This window comes from Penaeus chinensis, chromosome 19 (assembly GCF_019202785.1).
Source record: "Penaeus chinensis breed Huanghai No. 1 chromosome 19, ASM1920278v2, whole genome shotgun sequence".
Lineage (NCBI taxonomy): Eukaryota > Metazoa > Arthropoda > Malacostraca > Decapoda > Penaeidae > Penaeus > Penaeus chinensis.
In genome coordinates, this window is record NC_061837.1 from 12,089,088 (window position 1) to 12,104,087 (window position 15,000).

At 34.6% G+C, this 15,000-nt stretch overlaps 2 protein-coding genes across 10 annotated transcripts in view; one reads left to right on the forward strand and one right to left on the reverse strand.

Moving 5' to 3' along the window:
* LOC125035042 (histone-lysine N-methyltransferase, H3 lysine-79 specific-like) overlaps positions 1 to 242 on the forward strand; it is a 117,827-nt gene extending 117,585 nt beyond the window's left edge. For all 8 annotated transcript variants that reach the window (XM_047627122.1, XM_047627125.1, XM_047627126.1 and 5 more), the window contains one exon: positions 1 to 242. This exon is cut by the window's left edge and continues 916 nt beyond it. The gene's annotated coding sequence lies outside the window, so the exon portion shown is untranslated.
* Positions 243 to 5,691: 5,449 nt separating this feature from the next.
* Positions 5,692 to 15,000, reverse strand: part of LOC125035116 (DNA-directed RNA polymerases I, II, and III subunit RPABC1) — a 9,947-nt gene continuing 638 nt past the window's right edge. For both annotated transcript variants that reach the window (XM_047627286.1, XM_047627287.1), the window contains exons 2-5: positions 12,189 to 12,446; positions 10,913 to 11,017; positions 8,602 to 8,738; positions 5,692 to 5,917 (exon numbers count right to left, since the gene is read on the reverse strand). In XM_047627286.1, the coding sequence (XP_047483242.1) occupies positions 5,770 to 5,917; positions 8,602 to 8,738; positions 10,913 to 11,017; positions 12,189 to 12,431 (633 nt within the window). In that variant the 5' untranslated portion in view covers positions 12,432 to 12,446 and the 3' untranslated portion in view covers positions 5,692 to 5,769. The remainder of the gene's footprint in view (positions 5,918 to 8,601; positions 8,739 to 10,912; positions 11,018 to 12,188; positions 12,447 to 15,000) is intronic.

A 15,000-nucleotide genomic window follows, 5' to 3' on the forward strand; every position in this document is an offset into this window, starting at 1 on the left:
AGCCTTGCATAGACAAATTTGTGGATAAAGTGAAACAGAATCATAGCCCTGTTCATTAGATTACCAATGAAAACTTGATTGATATCTTGAAAGTTTGCAAGTTTTTAATTCAAGTTCATAACTGTTGGGTTCCTTGGAAGGCAATTTTGGATATATTTATATTTCTCATAAGTTTCATTTTTTTTTTTTTTTTTTTTTCCTATAAAAACCTTTACAGTCCTGAATATATATATGATTTTTTTCTCAATAATCATGATTGATATATATATGTGTGTGTATATATATATATATATATATATATATATATATATATATATATATATATATATATATATATACACGTTTTTCGTAATTGAGATATCTTGCCTCAAAGGGAATATCAGATTTTTTCTATCATAGGCTGACTAGTTTTTTTGTTTTTTTCTATATTGACATAGACACACATACCCCCCCCCACACACACACACACACACACAGACACAGACACACTTGCATGCACAGATGCACATACACCCCCCCTCCCCCACACATTCATATACACACACAACCATTTATTGCTAAATGACATAGAAAATTGTATAACATCAATGTTGATCATAGATATATATGTGTACTGGTTTATTAGTACCTCTTTCAGGATTTATTTATATATGCTCAATTCTTATTTATATGATATTTATTTAGTTTCTTATACCTCAGTGTTTGATTTCAGCCAGGTTTGAGAAAAGCAGGAGGACATACATGTAAGGAGGGTATGCTGAACACAATTCTTGGCCCCAAAAGATTGTTTTGTACACATAATATCCCTGTCATTCATCATGTTGACTGAAACTGTTTTGTATTTAATCTGTTATAATATTTGGTAAATTTTGTTTTCAAGGCTGGAGATGTGTTCATCATACAATCCTAGCTTTATCAATCACCTAACTTAGTGCTGAATTTGAGGAAAACCAAGAGTACATGGAGTGCAGGCTAATTTTTGGGGTTGTACGAAGGTTATTAAATTCAGGGTCAAGTTAGGTGGGATTCATTCTCTCATGATCATCTTGGCAAATGCATGTGACGCCTGTTCATCCTACAAGGGCAGTAAGAATTTTTGAGGATGTTGTTACTATTTTTGGATAATACCAATAGGACCAATTTGCACTGTTTTGCAGTTTTGGATTTTTAAGTTATTTTACCATGTGGTAATGCTTGGCCAGAAGCAAAGGAATATTCATCTTGCTTTTTATTCAGTAAATGGAGAACTTGACAAAGAACACACATATCAGTCAGTTTCTTGCATTTTAATAGCATTGATTAATTAGTTAACTTACTAATGTATTTATCTCATAACAGTTTCCTGTTGCCTTTTCTTAAGGGATGAAAAGTCTTAGGTATTTTCTGAATCAAAATTTTGACATCCAGGTTTTGTGGATATTTTGGAGACATGTGTAGGAGTAGTCATATATGCAAGTTGTTGTTTTTGTGGGTATTAAGGTTTGATTTTATGCTACTTCATAGTGTGATCTCAAAATCCCCTTTAAAGTATCTTTTGATAGTCATGTATGGAGCAATTTTTTCTGGCCATTTTCCAGGATTTTTTAAAGTGCATTTTATACAATTGCCATTTTAACTTTCATGTGAAGACTACAGAAAATTGTTCTATTGTAACAATCCAACAAAACATGTGCCAAATAGTAATATGTTTAGGAATGCTGCATGTACAAAATTTAGTGAGAAACACAGTTTGGTTTTGTTAACTCCATACAAGGTAGAGGAAACCTTGTTTAAAGCCCAAAGTAACAATATACTTGTGTTAATGTTAACAAGCTCGGTAGGCTAAGGGTGTGTGTTGTAGTGAATTAGACTACTAGTTCATCTTCTCATTAGTGGAACCATTTATAAGCTGATGAACAGCTTTAAATTCTTCCCTACCTTCAGCCTACAAGTAAAGTGAAGCACTGCCAAGAACTATACAATGAAATAAGACTTGTCTTCAGACACGTTTTCAATATTTGCTATATATCAATAATTTAAGCTGTAGGTATCCTATGTTGGTCCCAAAAAACATTTGCTGTCGGTGTGAATTGGTGAATTGGTATATCATATCATGTGACATTGCCATGGAACCACACTTGTAAAACCATGGAATTATTTAAATATGTTGTATGACACTGCCATTGAACCATGCTCTCAAACTATGGGTATTGTATTGAAGAGGAAGTCTCTCATTTTGGCCATATTATGGAGATTTTTCTAATTCTTTTTATATCTACGGAATGTAACATTTATTTATATCTCTCCAAATTTGGTCAGAGAAACTGTTTAGTTGAATGTGTATCTAACAGTACTACTGGTGTACTGTACTGAAATCTTTGTTCTTTTTCTTCTTCTGTAATATTGTTGTTATAATTCTTGTTATTATTGTTATCATTATTCAGTTTTTCTTTTTTCTTCTTTCTTTTTTCCTTATCTTTGTATAATTTTGTCATATATGTTAGTTTTGAATGAATGAATGAATGATTGAATCTTTTTACTGCAGTCTCATTTGAACTCATAAAGGGAAGTGTTAAGGATTCAAAGTAAACATGTATTTTAAATAAATTTTTTGTATTCTCTTTTAATCCTCCTTTTCTTTCTTTTTTCTTTCTGTCCTTCATTCCTTACTTTCATTTCTTCTTCTCTTCCTTCTTGCTTTCCTTATTACTGCTACTACTACTACTACTACTACTACTACTACTACTACTACTACTACTACTACTACTACTACTACTACTACTACTACTACTACTACTACTACTACTACTACTACTACTACTACTACTACTACTACTACTACTACTACTACTACTACTACTACTACTACTACTACTACTACTACTACTACTACTACTACTACTACTACTACTACTACTACTACTACTACTACTACTACTACTACTACTACTACTACTACTACTACTACTGCTAATCTACTGCTCCAATCACTATTATGTTACTCATACTAGTGCTATTATTTGTACTGTTGCAACAACTACAAAATTAGTTATTATTGTGGTAAGTTAGATCAGTGATTATTATCTTCAATTTGATACTGTAATTACTTGCTTCATTATTTTTGTTAGTTTGCATGTTTGCTGATTGAGTGTCATTTAATAAGGAAATCCGGAAGGGAAAAGTCAACCACAAACCTGTTCATGGCGTACTCTTTTTATTCTGATATTTTGATGCCTCATTTCCTTTCCTTTAGTGTGCTTTTAAGTATTGTCATTTAAATTCATGTCCAAGATTGTAGTGAAGTGATTTGTTGTGACGGAAAAAAAAAATGTACTGTGAAATAATTTTGCGTGTATGGAAATATTGCATTTCCAATTAGATGAAATAAGCAGGAATCTTTTTTTGCCTCTTTGTCACCATATCTTGGTATTGGTAAAGTAGATGCTCCTACATATATAGTACTTTTTAAATTGTGTATTGACAAAGATTTCTAGCTTAATATGGCACTAGTGAAAGAGTACAGTCCATACAGGGTTTTGGAGGGAAGACAGGAATTAATACCATCTCTAGCGCAGTATTAGCTGTGTTCTCTGTTGATCTTAGTTATGGATGTGTAACTTATTTTGATACTTTTGTTGTTAAAAATGGAATGGTCTCAGTTTTTTTCTATGTGATTTCTCTTCTTTTTTTTTAATCTACATTTTGTTAGATGATATTGAATAGGATGTTGTACAAAGAGATCAGTGTTTATAGTAATAGTCATGGTGTGCTGATCATGCAATGTTTGCAAGCAGTTCAATAGCTTTGTTATATCTATTATTGAGAATTGCCACAGATTTTTCACCAGTGATAATTGTAACCCTTTATCTTTCTTTTTTTCTTGTTTCACTAGTTTTGTTTGTGATATGAAAGAAATGTTTTAATCTTTGTTGAAAATGTTGAAAGTCCTACCCCACCCTTTTTTTTTTGTCCTTTTTATTAAGATTTTGTGTATTGTAGAGTTTTAAGTAGTATGGTGATGCTGCCAGTGATCATTAGTGTAAATTTTAGCTTATGTGGTGAATAACTATTAAATCTGTTATTAGGAAAGCTATACTCTGCATGTAAAGATGGTGTTCTTGTACCCATCAACATACAGACTGTAGCTTTTTTTAACAGAAGGGATGTCTACTGCAATGACTGGATGTAGTTCTGTATAGTGTGAAGTAGAAGTGCAACTTGCTGTGACAAAAGACAAGGTGGTCGTCACTGGATGCAACCTTTTTTGATATGCTGTAAAATACATGACTGATTTTTATACCTCTTTTTCACTGCCATTCATAAGAGCTCCATGCCCACGTGGCCTTCCTGTCAGCAGCCTGGATTATAGATAGCTATGAGTTGTTATGTATAACATAAAATTCTACTAGATTGATTGTTTATTAAACTGCCAAATTTTTCTTCAATGAAGAGTGTATGTAGTAAGAGGAAAGATGAGATGACTCTAAGAGAACTTAGTTATAGCATTCATGTTTAAAATTCCATGGAAGCTAATAGAAAGGCCAAATGGGAAAGTATTGTAAATATTGTAAGATAAAACAAGTGATTTTTGTTGTGTTGCTGGTCACAATCACTGATCTCATTGTGTGTTCTAATGCCCTGCTACTGCCAGTTACTCCTCATGGGTTTTTATCAAGTCACAGTGATGAGTACATGGAGTACCTTAGCGTACACTGTGTGCATATGATACAGCCGGCTTCTGGTTATTGCAACCACTGAGCTGGCTTGGGCTGTGTACATTTGTAACTAGATTGGTAATTTTTGGGTCTTAGACAGGGTTCTACTGAGGCATCTTTGCTGATATTGTATAGAGATTGGTCTTAATGAAGAACCAACTAAGACCAACAATTTCCATTCTAGTTACATTTCATCCCTGCAGAATGACAACATATGATAACTAAGAGAGATAGATAAAAGAGAGTAGCTCATCTTATTGTTTTCTTTCTGCTGGGCTGACAAACTCACAAGTGACAACATTGATGGTTTAAAATATAGGGATGATTAACAATGCATGTGTTATATCTTCCAGAATCAAATACTGTAATTTAAATGTGATCCATCCACTTTTTTGAAGCTATTTGCTCCACTGGTTTGAAAAAAGATTATTCATAACAGTAAGGGCTTAGCGAGTTGAAACTGCTTGAAACAGTAACGGGAACTTGTAAATATTCATCTGTATGGATTCAGGTCAAGTAAATATGAGGCTGAAAACTAAAAGAGCATTGGAAAACCTCACTAAAAATGTAAAAATAGATTAATCTATTCTGATAATTGTTCATACCAGCCCATAGTAGAGTAAGTCTTCAAAAAATGGACATGACTGTAATTCCTCTTCATCATTAATGGTCTAAGATTATTGTAAAAGAGAAAGGTAAACATAATTTTTTTCTTTCCTCTCTCTCTCTCTAAATATATATATTACAAAGTACAAGGAAATGAATTTTTGATTTGACAAGCAATTCAACCATGGTTTATTATGTGTCCATCTTTTGATCATTTACCCTCATTTGTCCATATGTGGTTTACTCACTTGTGGGATCATGACTGTAAGTACAAAAATTTTGCCCTACCTGTACTTAATGTAAAATTTATCATTTTTGTATTGTACATGTATTTGGTTCTTATCTATGCTGTCTGTAAAATTGTATCCATTGTTCAGAATAAAATTCTCAATTGTTTTTACCATGACTTTATTTTGGGCATATTACAGTCATAAAAAAAGATAGTCTTATAAACTAAAGAAAAATAAAATCACACCACTAGTCTATACGAAATGTACCGTCCAGCAGTTTCAGATGGTCGAATAATTTTCACCACCTGTCCACGTTTCAGACCAAAATACCGTGCCACTGGATCTCCAGCCTGGATTCTCATAAGCTGATTATCCTTCAGCTTGTATCTAGAAAATAAAATAAATAAGAGATATTCAGTAAAGTAGATTCTAACTTTTGTTGATGATAAACTTCTAAATAGCAAATAAAATATATTGTTTTTTAAAAGCTTCTATTAAAGCATTTCTGGTACATAATCAACTGAAGAAAGTATTTAGAAAACAAGGTAATTATATGAATAAGAACTTTATTCATTTTAACATAGAGTAACCCCATTGAGAACCATCCTCCCAAAAATGACCAGGTTATTTTAACACTATTAATAACCCTCCCCCAGTCCCATGACCATTATTGCTTAAGAGATAGAGACTGGGGATCACCCCCATTGACAACTATCCTCCCAGAAAAGACAGTAGTGTCTACAATAACCTGAATGACCCACCCCTTCTCCAACGCCTTTTATCCACTTCCTAAGGTGTGAGCCTTTTAACCCCTTCACGACGAGTCATGTCTCTAAACGTCATAACAAACTGCTTGAAATGTGGAGTGTGGCTGTATGCCGCGGCGGCGCGCCAAAGTGCCACGAGGCGGTGATTCGGCTTGATGTACCGAACTCCTGTGCTCAAAGTCGGCGCATTGCCATTGATTGCCAGAGCGTATTTTTTTTTTTTTTTTGTTTTTTTTTTGTTTTCTTCACCCGTCACCAAGGGGTTAAAAGAATGAAAGGCTGACATTGGGCCAGTTATCAATGGCCTGGGGGAGCCATGGGCACAGTATTCCCTTGTTTAGCTGTCTAACCCTTACCCCTCAAGGAGACCCTGAGGGGTATACCATTATTCTTCCCAACGTACTCCAGACTTATCATGGCCTGTAATGAAGACTTTGCACCGTTAAGGGCATTGAGGCTTGCCCCTATAACAACTAGTCCCACAGATTTAAATTTTCCCAATTCCCTGACCCCAGGCTCTGCTTTGCCCATGACTCTGAACACTACCCCTTCCTCAATACCTCTATCACCTCAGTCCAGGCCAAAGCATCCCCCAGGTCATTATTCAACCTCCAGACAACATTCCTCCTCTCCCAACAGCCTATACGTCATCTCCTCCACCCCCAAAGCTTTCCTCATCTACTACCCATCCTCTCTTATTACTATTATGCAGCTTTATTGTACTACCTTTTCCACACATCACAACCATACAAACCCTATGAATATTCTTTAGCCAAGCCAAATGGGATTGATTTTTCTTGATTCCCTCTAAAGCCCTTTACTCTGACAACACACTCCTCTTCAAGCAATGCCTCTAAACACAAGTAGGCAAAGTGTCCTTCCACAGCCACCCCCATTGTTCCTGCCTTGTCACAGTTACATCTGAATCCCAAGCTAAAGCATTATCAACCCTGACTTCACTGGCAAAACCATTCCTGCCCAGCCTCATCCCTACCTCAATACTTGTACTGGAACTGTCTCCATCTGCCCTGTCTATGACAAGGGTTGGTCAGATTGTGGAGGACTATGGTGCCTTATCAGTACAATGCTACAACAGTCCCCTAGAGGTCGCCGTAAGTCCTCCATCAATATTGCCAAGATTACTTTCCACAGACATGACCTCCCCCTTCGTTTTACACTTGCGGAGAGTGCCCCTGACCATATCACCCCCATCAATATCAGAACTGCTGGCACTTAGGCCACCCTGCCAAACACTACTGCTCCAAAGACCAATGCCCTTTCTGTGCCCATCCTGGTCTAATCAATCAAACTGCTCTGCACAATCATGCAAATGTGCCAATTGTGGTGGCTCCCATACTGTATTTTATAGGGACTGCCCTACCTACAAGCTTGAGTCGGAGGTGGCAAATATCAGATTCTAACTTGGCCTCACTTTACAAGAGGCCAGTCAAGAAGCACACAGATGGGTTTTTTCTCTTACTCCCTACTCCAGTACTATCTGGCTTCACTATATGAAAGATCAGACAGGAAGCCTGCAGACAAGGTTTTTCTCTTACTCCCTACTCCAGTACGGTCCTTTCTAATCAAGATAACATGCCTACACTGCATTCATCTGACAATCTCTCTGCTCCCATTCCCACTACACTCAAGGAAACTGCCAACATCCATCCATCCTCCTACTCAATGTTCCCCTACACCCCTTCCTTCCACTCCCTCCCAACACATCCCATTCCCCCTGCTTCATCTGCAATAGCACATTTAATCATCAACTAACCCTGTCACTCTATAATGCTATATGACCTTTGATGTCGACTGAAAATTTTAAGACGATAAAACTCGAAATGCCATTCCACCTATTTTGTCAATTATCATATGCCATACTACCATGCCAGCTACCCCAATACCCCATATTTCAATAGAAATAGAAATCCTACAATAAACTTGCATCCAGATCCAAGAGGTTAAAAGGTACAAAATTGTCAGAGCATGTGGTAGGTAACGACCTTCAAAATCAGCCCAGTGTGGGTATAGAGGGGAGAAGGAGAAAAAGGAAGGTTTGAGACATTCAAAATCCAGAGAACAGTTCACTGATGGACAAAATGTTTGAAAATACTGTTATTTTGAATCACTGGAACCTTACAAAAAAGCAAGAGCTATGAAAAAATATGTATTAAAGAAAAATACTATACATACATTTGAGAATATCATACATAATATATGATGACAGAATTTCAAACCTATATAATGGACATCCTTACACTATAAAATCAGAGAAACGATATCACAACAATCTTGCAGACTTACCTCTGAAGCAATTCTGTTTTCTCTTCTGCTGTCATGACCACATGTTCTGGTACAAGTTCGTGCTCTGTGATGTTGATCAGCAACTCAGATTCTAAAAACTGCTCAAGAATGTACTTGGGCGCCATGTCAACTAAAGCCTGAAAATTTATTACAAACGATTATAAAAATATTTAACTTCAGTTTTAAGACATTAAGCCTCCTTCTTGAAAAAGGTGAATATTTTAAAAATTAAATTTGTAAATCTAGAAACTTATCTCCACTGCTGTTAAACTGGCATGTATGTATATATGCACCATCCACTGTGATTTAATTTTATTAATTTTGTTTTCACACAGATTACTCCACCAGTGCTTAGACAACAAAGAGATAAAGACTAGGCTTACTGGATTACTTTTATTATTGGAAATAGCATTATAATAATAAACGTATTAAAATAATGATAGAAATACTGATAATACTAATAATAGTATTAAAAAAGAAAACCTTTTCTTCCTGTAAGTTCAAGGAGCTGGGTAAACAGGTGAGGTAAGGTGGATTTAGTTACTGACTCTTTGGTTACTAATTGCCTGCAAAACAAAATTGACAACACAAAGATACAGTGCATAGTGCATGGGTATCATCCTAGAAAGTGCTAAAACTGGCCAAAACAATCTTGGTTAAATGCTTGTAGATGATCAAAATGTACATAATGAGACTTATCTTCCAACAGATCGAACAGGTATTGAATAGAGCCATCTTTTCAGCAGAAAAAACCTATCTCCACTTCAATCCTGTGACGTAATAGAAATGGTCTCTCACATTTGATAACTAGCTGTTTTACTGAACTGGTTATTTTTTCTACTATTACCTAGTATTTTGGCATAGAAGATCCAAAGTTTCACATTATAATGGTCAAGATTTGTGATATCTTATAGATACACAGCATAATTACAATTATTCATCAAAATAACCATGGTATGAGAAATACATCCAGGAACTCAACAGATGTTTATACACATCAAATTATATACACAAGGATATTTCAAAATATATAATTATATTCTGGCTGAAAGTAACTTTAAGAGTTCACTTCAACTATACTGCCACCGGTTATATAAATTGGTTTACTAAATTTATAGGTGAAATTAATTCAAGTACTAGCCTCAAAAAGGTAGGGAACCACTGACTTAAAATAATTTCATTTTTTCAACATGTGAACCCAAAGACTCCGGGAAAAAAGTGTGTTCACTGTAGTATTGTTTTGTGAAACGTCTTTGTACATAGATGGCTCTACAAGTGCTTAGCCACAAAGGAGTCAATTAGCAGACCTTGTGACCTCACCTGATTTCAACTTTCCTTCAGTCTACTGGAAAAACACTTTTTTTTTTACTAATGCCATCAATAGCAATGCTGATATTCTTATATAGACTTTATAATCATTAGTGTTATTGACATTACGAACAGCAATATTAGATATCAGGAAATATTTTTAAAAATCAGACATTTCATAAAAAAAAAAAAAAAAATTAAATGAGCACATCATTTTCCTGGCGGCACTGGACTAATATAAGAACATCCTCAGTCTAATGCTGGGCTAAGCACTTTCAAATGCTTATATGTTTGGGTAATGGCACTGGCTTAATCTCATTATTTTAATGAAAATGAATTACAGTTGATTCTTTATGTATTAAATGTGATTAATTATAAGAGAATGGGCTCTCTCTTTGATCATTACTTAAGCCTTGTAACATTACTTGTGATTTTTTCTCCAAACCAAGGCAAAAACTTTATTTATGACTCCTCCTCTGTCCAATTCCTGTTGTATCAGAGGTGTCACATGTGCCAGAACAGATAAAGATGTTGTAACTCTTTGTTTGAATAGACAAAGAGTTTATGTCTGTAAAAAAAATTGTCATCACTAGATATTTAAGTCTTTGAAAAAGAACACTTCCAATTAGTTCACTGAACTTATGGTTGCTTAACCTATTCGATCCAGGTGATGTGACCAGCATAACATGAAAAAAATTGGCAGAAGGCAATGTATTGCATATGTTGCAATAAAGCCTGGTACAAAAATCACATAAATATCTAAAATAAATCTATATATATATATATATATATATATATATATATATATATATATATATATAAATAAAATAAAAAACATATATTTTCTCTTTACATACTGTAGAAAGTCAATACATGTGAAGGATGAATTAATAAGAGACAGACAGAGAGTTCGAGAGAGGCAGAGACAGATGAATATCTTGCAAACTGAAATTTTATGTAAAAACAATTTCTAAATCTGGTTAACAGAAGAAGACAGAAGTACCTGTTTGGCAGATGGAGACATTCCTGATTGCACAACAATGATAGCACGCTGAATGTTCTCTTCCTGCATCCTGGTGCAATAAGTCTTGATTGTTCGTACACCCACCTGTAAATTGATGATTCCATCTGTGAATTCAAAGTCTACAGGATATGGATCCTCAAACAATGATTTGTTCAAAAACACTCTTGTAACAAGATAAAGATAAGGATCATACCTAAAGAATGTCAAAGTGCCCATGCTTATTACCACTATGTCCTGTAAATTTCAAAGAGAAATTTACCATCATGCATGAAAATGATCCTCATGTCCACACCCACACAAGAAAATTAGTATCTACTATATATCTATCTTTATCTATCCATATGCTGAAGCCATATATAATATTTTCTGTACTGTATAAAAGTCTATGACAGTTCTGTGTTGTTATGAGGACATAAGAACCTACTAAAAGGAGAACATAAGGCATGTCATAAGGAAATATTTAAGGATAGTTTTATTTGATGTCTCTTCACACCTGAGGATTACATTTGTTTTGATTCTGAAACGGTCATTTTTTAACAAATAAGAAGCCTGATGCTGCCAAGGATGGCATGTATGTATGTGTCATGCCTACTGGGAGTTTAGTTTATTAAGTGTCTCCACAAATACTTAGTTACCAATGAGCCAATTACTAGTAATACCTATCTCACATGTTTATCCATTCCTTGATTTGGGAAATATTTTCTTTATTCTTATATTGCTGATAGTAATCTCTAGCATTATAGAATAAGAATAATGTGTCATAATAATGACTAGCATTGATATCGATAGCATTAGGTAAAAATAAAAAATTCTCAAAATAGGAAAGGTGAAGTCAAGTGAGGTCATAATGTAGACTAGCTGACTACCTCGTGGCTAAGCAGCCATGGAACCATCTATGTGTAGTGACTTTTCACAAAACAATACAATACTCTCACTACAACAACTTGATGACTCGAACAAGAAGCTAATGTCTTCTTAGACAGTTGATTATGGTATACAGACATATTACAGCAATAGCTTGTATTGGACAAAGAAGGAAATTTTGACATTTATACAGCTGTATAAATATGCATGCCAGAACTAGATGACAGCCTGGTAGTACAATCATAATGTAATATCAAACAGGTCACCCACAACAACACATATCTACTAACCCTACAGTTCATACTTCTAGCATAATATATTCATGAAATAAAAAGACAAAAAACTAAAACGGCTCTATAATGCAATCAACATAAACACAGACTATACAGACCTTTGGTTCATCTGGGAAGAAAACGAACATCTGATCTGTCGGATCATCGTTGTGGGCTACGAGCACAATCAGGTCTGATCTTGCAGGATGACGCTCTGAGGGTTTGTCTCCAAACTGCTCCTTGAATTGATCAAGCGTCTGATCCAATTCATCTTGTGTCACTAAATACCCACGGTCGTGGCAGAGCTGCATGATAGTCTTACGGATACGCCAAAGCTTGTAAGTCTCAGCTTCATCATCCATGATTTTTTTCCTTCACTGCAGAAAGAGTTTTCAAGATTAGTAAGTGTCGTGCTTTAGAGAAAGGGAAATGGAGATTAGTACTTTAACTTCTACTGAGGTTCCTCAATTTCTGATACTCACTTTGTTTGGTTACTCATGACATTTTACAGAGCTTTCCTTCTCTGTATCATTGTTCCTTTCTACTTATTTTTGTTTAGGCTCTAAAAATATATTATGCATATTGATGTTTTTTCAACAAAACTTTTCTTAATCATTTCCTGATTCATGTCCTCTTAGATTTTTTGAAAATAAAATCAGTGCTGTCAAACCTAAATGATATTGTACCAGAGCAATATATCCTGCTATTTAGATAAACATTATACATAAAAATGTATTTAAAAAATATACATACATATACCTACATACAATGTAAGTATAGAGGAGTTAATTCTAATCATGTTGCTTCTATTGACAAAGGATAATGAGTTGCCTCCAAAGATAAATTCTTTTATTTCAGCTTAAAAAATCTAACCTAAAAAAAAATTGATATTCTATGTTTATACCGTAATGCAAAATCAGGCTATTTCTTTATTAATTTCTTTCCCTTTTTCTTTTGAGGTAAAATAATCTCTTGGAATGTTAGAAATATTATTATGCTTGAAAAGAGCTTTTGGAGGCTACAAAATCACAATTTCTTTAGTTGTAATTGGAGACAAAACCTTCTCAGTTTCTGGGTTTAAAAGCCTTTGCTCTTTTTCTTTAGAAAAGAAAATGCAAGTGATAGAAATTGGGAGAATAATGGGGTTTTCTAGAACATCAATGACACAAAAGCTAAACCGTAAAGTAAAAGTTATGTATGAAGCTGTAGTTCAAATATTTATATTATGTCATTAGTAATGTTTAAAAGAAAGCAAACAAATGTCTTTATGTCCTCAATGATACACTATATGCCTTCTGAGTGAGAACATCTCTTCTGTTTTATTTAATTTCATTGTCTTACCCTTTTTCCTGTATTTGACATCATTTATTAAATTTATCAACAAGACAAATACCTCTAAAAGACAGAAGACTGCTTGATTATGTTACAAAAGCATACATCCTGAATTTGTTGCCGTGAAGTGTCCAATAAGGACAGTGAGTATTAACCAATATGGACATGCATGACATGCAACAAGCATATTATACTGTATGATAGACCAAGCATATTATATTGGACACCTGCTATGTACATCCCCTTAACCCAACCTGGATGGGTCATGTGTATCAGCGTCATAACAAACGCTTGGTCTGTGGGGTACGCCTGTATACATGGTGAAGCGTCAGAGTACGTGAAGTGGAACGTTCGGCTTGATGTCACAAACTCCTGAGCCCAGTGTCTGGCCGTTGCCAGAAAGAACCAGAGTTTATCATGCTCAGGGATTTCTGTTCACCTGGCAGTGATGGGTTAACCCTTTCCCCTTTAACTGTAGACTTTTAATTTGGGTGATAATATTATCCTTAGCTGTACACCTAAATCAAATTGACAAATGAATCTGATTCAAACCATGTTATAAATTTCACTTTTATAAAGTTGAGACTCCTCACTTTTGGCTATGAAAGACAATGATTTTGTTACTCACTTTTGCATTTCAGTCATAAAGTAATGGAAATAAATGCCTACAACTTCAGTGCTTAATAATAGATGGTTTTTGTCTCTTCTGAGTGTACATTTGATAAAACAATTTTTGTGCAGTAGTTTTTCATGCAAATGGCATGTGTCCTAATTTGTGAATGTACCCTATACTTGTACAATAGCAGCTTTTATAATTTTCTTAAATCATTCATATAAGTAAATACATTCAGTGTTATCTGCTTTACTTTGACATGAAACTCCCCCTGTTTCTGACTCTATCAATAGACAGATCTTAGAGCCAGTCATTAGAACCCTTACACTAATAGTCACAAATAACTAAAAAGTATGATAGTGAATTTAATTAAAAATAAGAATTCTTCCCCTCCTAGGATGGTTTGATTAATTTGTTTAATTCTGTTGTTACTACATCTGCATTTTCATACCAGCAACCAAATATACCTGTAACAGTTGGCTGAATTAATGCATAAGCACAATATGAACATAAAAGAACTCATGAAGTACTTTACTCAGACCTGTTCAGAATCTATTTTGCCAGTAAGTTGTAGTGGAGATTTTGCATTCCAGGTATGAGGTAGGGGTGCAGCCTGAATAACAAATACATGTATATAAATAAGTTCGGGTCTAACTCTCCCCCTGTTATTGTTCTTATCCCTCCCACCACCCAAATTCCAAATTCAGAGTGCACAGAAAAGTCCATGATGTATCTAGCATGATGAAATCTTTAAGAAAATAAAAGGCAAATAATACATTTATAGCTACTAGGCAGTAGATTTATTCCCACCAGGCAGTACTGGGTGGTACTGGGCTGTAATTATTATAACCCTTTCTGTCACTTATCTATTACAAAGTTTGGCTTAGGTTTTTCATTTTTTAACTTTCTTGTACTTTTTAATTTTTTCAAGTTTGGTGCACATTTCTTAATTTTTACATTTTCCCTTGCTATTTTAATCTGGCCTC